Source organism: Magnolia sinica, chromosome 14, assembly GCF_029962835.1.
Source record: "Magnolia sinica isolate HGM2019 chromosome 14, MsV1, whole genome shotgun sequence".
NCBI lineage: Eukaryota > Viridiplantae > Streptophyta > Magnoliopsida > Magnoliales > Magnoliaceae > Magnolia > Magnolia sinica.
The window spans coordinates 474114-482844 of NC_080586.1; the positions used below are offsets into that span (position 1 = coordinate 474114).

Consider the following 8731-nt stretch of genomic DNA (forward strand, 5'->3'; position numbering starts at 1 on the left):
CATATTCATCCCATAAATAGACGCATTTGCAGGCAAGTGGTATATTTAAATGCTCTAAAATGGGACGCTGATGTGAGACATGGACAGCTAGTCAGATGAAGGTGAAACATGTCCTCCTCCTTGTACACTTATCAAATGAGGCCACGTGTATGCTAAATGAGCCACCACATGTCTGAGGAAAGTGTAATCCCCTTTATTTGGATGCCGATTGTGTGGTGAAACCAAGACCACATACATGACTTCATGGGACCCACCCTGATGTATGTGTTTTACCGCATGTCCAAAGCAGGATTAAATGACCAATGTTGAAAACTTGTTGTGAATTATATTTATTTTGGATCAAGCTGATATTTGTATTTTTACTTTATCTAGGTTGGTGTGACCTTATCAACGGGTTCCGACTACATGAACTCTGCCCAAGCAAATCCGGGTCCACACAGATAACGGTGTGACCTTATCTTGTTGTGAATATCTGTGGGCTTCACACAGTTTCCGACTACATGAACTCTGCCCAAGCAATCCGGGTCCATATAAGAAGTGCACTCTTGTGTGGTGTACCAGATCCGAAGCGAATATCCCGTGGATCACACTTTAAGCATGCCGTGGTGAAGAAGAGGAGTTTATTAGAATTCCGACAAACTACTCTCATCCATTTGTTTGTTTTTCTTTCTTTCTTTCATTCATTTTTTAAAAAAAATTAATTTGATAATTCGTGGACAATCCAACAATCTGATGTACCTTATTTCTGTCACCCGACTCTACCTCAGCTCGTGCATGATTTGCAGTCCTACGTACGTTTTGTACCCTTTTGGGAAAAAAAGGGTGGTGGCTCATCACACCATCCCGACAGATACTGCTAATTTCATTTGTTCGATAGAGAAAATGTACACAGCTGTGAAAACGGTAAAAACTGTGAGTTCAATTGTTCGATGGAGAAAATCTCTAAAATTATACTTAACTCCTGACCATCCATTTTTATAAGCTATCATCGATGGTTAAAAGTATTTTAGTGAGCGGTTCAAATCCAAAGGAAAATCAAATCGTTAATGATATCTTCACGCAGTTTTTTTTTTTTTTTTGTCATCGTCCCCGATAAACAAAAAAGACTTCCCAATAAATTTTTTTAAAAAAAAACACTGTTTGGACAGCCTGGATTGCCTTGCAATTATGCCATGTGCACAATTAAAGGCCACCATTATTTTTTTTAAACGGTGCTTAAAATAACACAACCCATCATTCACCTCCTTATGCCACGTGCATAACTAGTTATATAAAAACAGATTTATTTCACCCACATCTCGAGGACCTAAGTCCAAGCTTTATCAAAGGCCAAGAAACGACGTTAGGTGTTGGATGGCACCGTCGTCACCAGTGATAATGACAACTGCATACAGAGGAATTGAGTCCCCCAAAACAAGGGTTTGAAAACCCACTCCAAAATAAACGAGAAATGAATACGATGACAGGGAAGATTATTTTCATTTGAGAGCTAGAGTTGATCTAATGCCATTGCAAATTTTCAGTCCCAATTTCATTTCGGTTATAATAATTAAAATTAATAATAATTACTAAACGCTTATTTTATATACAACTCTCGAGCATTTTGCAACACGTTTATGTCACGGATACTCCAAAATCACCACCTTCCATTGTCCTCCATCATCTTCATCAACGGTTCAACATGGCCCTATCATATTCACATTTCCCAAAAAAAGAAAACAAGAAAAGAATAACAGCGACCTTACAACCACATACATCCAACCATCCATCTCGTTCCGTTCAAATAAGTGGGTAGCTCCCCAGGACCCTAACGAACCCCGTTATCTCTTTCAATCGGGTTAGACCGCTCTCCACGCCCGGATCTGACACTCTCCCTTCCAAATCCAATATGAATACGTAGTCAAAGTACCGGAAATCACCCGTCTCTTTCTCCACCACGCGCACCGGATTCGACCGGTTCGGCCGGTGCTCGACTCGCGTCACCGTTACATTCCTGCTCTGGAACAGGAAGAGCGCCCGAAACAAATCCGAAACTCCCTTCTCCAAAGAAAACGCTACGGTCGTTTTCCATTCCGTAGGTTTCTTTTCTTTCCCTTGAAGCAGGGGTGCTGGTTCTAACCCGAGCTGTAGGAATCTGTTGAAATTACAGATCTGATCCTGGACATTCTGCTCCAGGACCTGCAACCCAAACTCCCTGGCTGCCATCTTGCTCCCGATGACCGCCGTGTCGGAGATCTGATTCTCCGAGATGAACTTTGCTGCGTCAGCTGAGTTCGGGACCTCGTCAATCTCCAGACAGAGGGTCTCGAGCTTCGCCTTGCAGTGGCTTAGCGCCTGCGGATGGCTGACGATCCGTTTCAGATCCGATCTCGAAGATCCTTTCACGGCCAGGAGGCAGTGATTTACTGGGAGGATCAGCTCGCCGACGATATCGATTCCACCGTGGCGGAGGAGGAGATCGAAGTTGCGGTCTATCGGGCCGTCGATCGAGTTCTCTACGGGGATGATCGCACGATCCGCGGTCTTTTCTTCGAGAGCTTGGAAGGCGTCTTCCATGTGATTGCAGGGGAAGGCAGTGCAGACAGAGGAGAAAGCTTTGACTGCAGCTTCCTGGCAGTAAGAGCCACGGACGCCTTGGTAGGCGACGCGGACGGGGCGGCCAGAGAAACCGGACGCTAGAGAGGGATGGGAAGGGCCGCAGAGTTGCGGGAGAAGAGGATCTCCGGAAGCCTCTTTGAAGAGGCGTTCGAGCTCGAGAACGGTAATCTCGAGGCCGAAACGGGAAGCGATTTCTTCCGGATCTGTTAGGAACGGAGAGAAATCAGGGGAAATTCCAGTTCCTTTCCGCCGCTGTTTCACGCTCGCTCTTACTTTGATTCCTCCAGTGCTTCCGATTACAGAGCATTTTCTGCTCTGATGAGATCGGAGAGCTGCAGGAATCGGAACCCTAAGCGCCATGAAAGCAGCAGCAGGGAATTGACACGGACGAAATGAAAAACTCTACGTCGGATCGGAATGTAACGGATCTCTCGGTTAGTTTTTCTAAAAGGAAGGAAGAGATCGTGGGAGAGGAAAAGGAATTTGGGAATATGCTCAGAGATCGTTTTGATCCCTGGCATGAAAATTTCAGTGGGGGCAGATGTGGGATTTATATTCAATACAATATACAGGGGAGAGAGAGAGGAGTCGTGGTAGGTGGCTTGGTGAGAACGTGAAGATTGTGCTAGATACTGATATCAAATGCATTTCCTTGGCATTCGCGCGAGTGAGATGAAAAACGTGTATCCAAGTACACGTGCGATATCCAGACTGTTCATCAGTCGGGGCCCCGAAGAAACATGTGGTTACCCGAATTTCCGAAGCTCAACTCATTATCTGGGCGGCATGATCTGTTGGTCTTCCTTTTTTCTGATCATCTGATTTATCTAGAGACCTGCCTACAGCTTGTATCAGGGAATAGTTATGGTGGGCCTTAGAAGATGGATGGTTTAAACACTTTTCCTTGTTCGATTGTGTGGGAGGAGGCCCTACGCTCGTGTCAGTTCGGAGTACCCATGCCTATATTCGCGGGGATTAGGTGCGCCCGGTCTTACGAAAGACGGTGAGTCCCTTACCGTGGACCCACCTTGTCTATTAATTCTAAATCCACTCCGTCCATCTGTTTTTCCAAAATACTTTAGGGCATTATGAAAAGAATGAAACATATTCAATTGTCATGCGAACCATACTATAGGAAACATAGGTGATTGAAAGTCCCACCATTAAAAAACTTCATAAGCCCCATCGTAATTTTTCAGTAATTTTTATTTCCCATCCAACATTTTGATTAGGTCAAAAAAACATAGATAAATGGGTAGAACAAATATCAACTTGATAAAAAACTATTTGAACCACAAAAAGTTTTTAATGGTCAATCGCTACCGTTTCTTATTGTATGGTCGACCTGAGATTTGAATATAATCCATTTTTGGACTGGTAGCAGAAAAATATTTAGAAATATGGATGGACGGTTGGATATAGAATACATACGTCAATCTAGCCCCATGGTAAGGGCCGCACCGTTGTCGGTGAGGCTGAGGCCGTACCTAATCCGATCCCGGTCTATACTTTGTACCGGGCATTCGCGGACCTTTCCTACGTTAGGAACGGCAGCAGGTCTCCATTCTAGAAGCATGCATTCTTTTAATTTTTGGCTGGTCTTAGTCTCTGGCCGGCGTGAGTCACACACCTACCTCTGTAGGTATTAACTTTTACACATCTGCGGTTCGTCGCTGGCGTGAGGCCGAGAATGAGTTCCAGACTAAGGCGTGTTTGTTAACATTGAAATATTTTACTTGATGGGGAATATGGAAAGGGACCGATGTTTAGTGGCGTTGGTTAATGTTGAAGGATGAAAGCGCTCCGTCAATTTATGTTGAAAGTTTTTGGTGACCCAAGTATTAGCTTAATAGGGAATAAATAATGCACCCAGTAATATATATATATATATATATATATATATATATATATATATATATATATATATATATATATATATATATAGAATTAAAAATTGTCATACGGTCTAAACTTTCTTTTTTACTTAATACCCAACTTTAAGTTTTAATGTGTGGCACTTGTCCGAGCCCATTATAATTTATGTGTTAGATCTACACTTTCCGTCAACTTTTCTATATCATTATAAAACATGATCTGAAAAAATTGACACATCCAAAGCTCATGTCAACCACACCACATAAAAATGTGGGGATGGAATAACTACAGTTAAAACCTTCCCGAGGTCCACTGTGAATTTTATTTGCCATCTAACCTTTTCATAAGTTCACACAAACTTAGATAAAGGGAAAACACAAAAATCATCTTGATCAGAGCATTCTTTGGCCCCAAGAAGTTTTCAACAGTAGAGAAAACCCAAACAGGTTGTTCTAGATTCACTAATAGTTTTCTGATTTCATATTCAAACTTTACATTCAGATTTTATATTCAGACTTTGGATCTCAGATTTAACTAAAAAGCCCTTAACGAGGTTTGATTGGGCAAACCCCGTATGGCGGCCGCAGAGCCAAACCCCTTCAAGTACACCTTGCGGGTCTATCTTTAACAGTGGCCCAGTTAAGCCTCTCTATGCTAGAGCCTTTCTGTGTTCGAGGAGGCTTCGTCACCTACTATGATGTCTCAGCAGGATGCTAACGACACCTCGAAAAATACAAAGATGAGCTAGATCCAAAACTTTTATGGCTAATAATAAGTTTATAACGGCCAATCACCACAATTTTTGATAGTGTAGTCCACCCAAGATTTGGATTTGCGTAATTTTTGGGTTCTAAGTGTTGGTATGTTTGGTTGAATCAAATAGACTATTTAAAATCAAAAATAAAAGAAGAAATGAGTTAGAAGATGTATAGTTGAGTTGGGATATAACGTAAGTCACTCGGCTTGAAAAGTTAACTCAACAATAAAATCTGCAACCAAAACTCGTAAACCAAAAAGGAACAAAGAGAGTTTTACAAGAGTAAAAAATTTTATGGGTGTGTGTATGGGTACTTGTAGGACTTTATTTTATATAAGAGTATATTTGCACTTATGCCTTTTTCGTTTTGAAACAGAGAAATGCGGCCAGTTGGTTGATCACACCTTTTGGGTTTAAATCTAACGGATCAAACCCTTTCAAAATAGTGTTTAATGCATCACTTTAGAGTTTATATAAAGACTTTTATTCCACTTTCAAAAGCCACAAAAATTTTCTAATCGTGTGAAAACTCTTTCTATTTCTTTTCTGGTTTATGAGTTTTAGTTGTTGAGTTCATCGGTGAGTTAACTCAATACTTTTAGGTTAAACTGCATGTGGTTCAAGCCCATGTACAGTGAGTACACCGCTGGAATTGAGTCATAATCATTATATCCTGAAAATTGATTACTACTTGGGATGCAAGTGCAAATTCGATTTCAAGTCGAGTGACTTACACCATGCCCGACTCAACTCTATAAGTCTTATAACTCATTTCTTTTAATTTCTTTTTTATTTTATTTTATTTCAAATAGTTTATTTGGTTCAACCAAATATTTGAGATTTTAAAAAGATAAACAACATGAATACTAAAAACATTCGTACAGGTGGTTTACATACATTCCGGATAACCCCACCAAAGTGTTACCAGGCAGCACTAACACCGAGCTCAGGCAAAGCATGTTCAAAGTGGTTCCTCAAGTACATCATAGGGGTGGGTCATGTCATGTGAGGACGTGAGCATGTTGAACTTGGTTAATAACTATGTTACTGTTATGGACCGCACCAAAAAGTAACCTTGGGTTGCATTAAATGCAAGATTAACATGTGGTGTGGTTCGCTTGAGCATTGGATCTACCTCATTTTTAAGCTCATACATTAAAATGATCTAAGAAAATGAACGGACGAAGTGGATGAATAGATAGATGACGGTGGCCCCCACACAAATATGCCCATTCGTGGCTAGAAAGGGACGGGTATAGGACACAATCCGCTTCCTAACGGACGCATGTACGAGTCCTTGTCTTACGGCCACCCTCGCACCAGGCATAGGCTTACGTGGGGGCTTACGTACAGATGCTCTCAGCAATGAATTGAAAAGACTAAAACCTAACCTGCTCATCAAGACGAATCTCAAGGAAAAACCTTCCGTTGTGGGATAAAGCATTCACTTTCCATGCAAATACATTATAATGACGAAAATACCCTATGCTGCTTTTTAAATCCTTACATTTTCATTGCCTGTGAATTATTTATAGCAGTTTTTCTGTAGCGGATTGCCTGTGACCCTCGGTAAATAGATATCTATGTGCCTGGAACCGTGTACGGTCCACCGAGATGTCCAGGACAAATTCACTCAGTTCATCTGTTTTGAAATAGCACAAGGATCCAAAACTCACGGTTTGGATGGCATATTTACTTCATGGTGGACATTACTGTTCACACTGTTTTGTTGGTGTCGCCCACAAGACTTTTGGATCTACTTATTTTTAAAATCCTGCCCCATTGTGGTCTTTCAAACTAAATGGACGGAACGGATTTGTCACCGACATCTGTGGACCCCACACAGCCCAATCGTTGTGCGGAGTTGGAGCTGGAAGAGGAGCTGACGCCTAGAGCCCCCAGATGCCTGGACCTTTGGAAGGAGATCAAGTTACGTGGCCCTACAATGATGTATTTATTATATCCACATTGTCCATTCATTTGCTGAGATTATTTTAGTACATGATCCAAAAAATGATCCATATGTAAATTTCAAGTGGATCACATCACAACTAGCAATAGGACAATGATTCCCACCATTAAAACATTGGTAAGGCCCACTATAATTTTTATTTTTCATCTAATCTGTTCATAACGTCACACGGACTTGGATGAAGAGAAATAGATATCAGATTGATACAAACTTATGTGACCTTCAATAAGATTTCAATGGTAGATGTTCAATCCCCCACTGCTTTATGCAATGTGGTCCACTTGATGTTTGGATTTGTCTTATTTTTGGGCTTAAGCCTTGCAACGAGCTTGCCAAATAGATGGACACTTTTGATATAACACATACCTCATGGTGGGCCCCACAGAACTGACGTCAACACACCATTGAGGTAGGTGGTGTGCTGTACACCAGGTAATCCACTTCCAAAAGCACCACCATTTGGTGTGGAGCTTAGCTATCGTTTCCATCATCTCATGTTGCAACCTGGCATGTCTTCACCCCCACATGCACCGGGTTGCATAAATAAAAATTCCATATAATATTTATGGTAAGAAATAAATATTTAAAATAATTATTGTTGGCGCTCTTGCTTGTTTTATGTTACGTGTGGTGCGTGCGGGTATATTAGAATCAGTAAAAGCACTCAATCTAATTTGATTAACTTTGACTCCAAGCAGTGAAATAAGCATATATGTTTGATGTGAACAATATGTATGACTAAATTTTGAGAGGATCTGTCACTTATTTATCCATTTGTGGAATTTTATAACAATCAGAGGGTGGGGGTTTTTTCTCTAAGATTTAACTTCCATAAGAAATGACTTTTTAAAATACTAGTGTAATTAGACAAAAGAAAAAAAAAAAACTTACAATTCGTCACTGAGAGTGATTGTAAGAATGCATATCTTAAAAGAACTACATAATATTGGATAAATGACAAATCTAATATATGAGTATAGTTTTGGATTATAGTTAAAAACTATAGCTAATAATTTTCACTACTTGATTATTGCTACTCCTAGGATAACTCAGATAAAAGATATATTTGATTTGATTGTTAGATTGTGTTGGATTCGATTTGAGTGTGTTGGTCTTCTAAACTTTTCTACTATTTATAGATTTCTGCCGCGGCTTGTTTTTCAAATGTTTTTTCCATTACTTGAGCGATTATAGAAGTAAAAAAGCATTTCTCTATATCATTATTATTATTTAAAAAATTCTGATGGTTACTTTTCTTTCGGACAAGCTTTGTAGCATTTCTTGACCGTTTATTCTGCTTTCGTACCCTTCTCGTTTGCTCGTTCTGTTTTTGGATACCTTTCAGCCAGTCATTTTGCTTTTGTACGCCTCACAACCGCTAGATCTGTTTTTGGACACTTTTCGGCCGCTTCCTAGTCTTGAATGCTTACTGGACACTTAATTTGCTTTTGAATACCTATCAGTTACTCCCTATTTTATCATCATGATGAATGTGACTATGCAAAAAACACTCCAAGTAATCATAAAGA

The 8731-nt window shown here is 40.4% G+C and overlaps 1 protein-coding gene across 1 annotated transcript; it reads right to left on the reverse strand.

Moving 5' to 3' along the window:
• Positions 1 to 1779: 1779 nt before the first annotated feature.
• LOC131225926 (arogenate dehydratase/prephenate dehydratase 2, chloroplastic-like) lies at positions 1780 to 2958 on the reverse strand. Its single transcript, XM_058221537.1, has one exon. It carries the CDS (start codon positions 2956 to 2958, stop codon positions 1780 to 1782), a length of 1179 nt encoding a protein of 392 aa, XP_058077520.1.
• Positions 2959 to 8731: the final 5773 nt, after the last annotated feature.

Excerpts from the sequence above, each read along its gene's own strand:
- LOC131225926 (XM_058221537.1), bottom strand. The coding sequence starts at position 2,958 with ATGGCGCTTAGGGTTCCGATTCCTGCAGCTCTCCGATCTCATCAGAGC.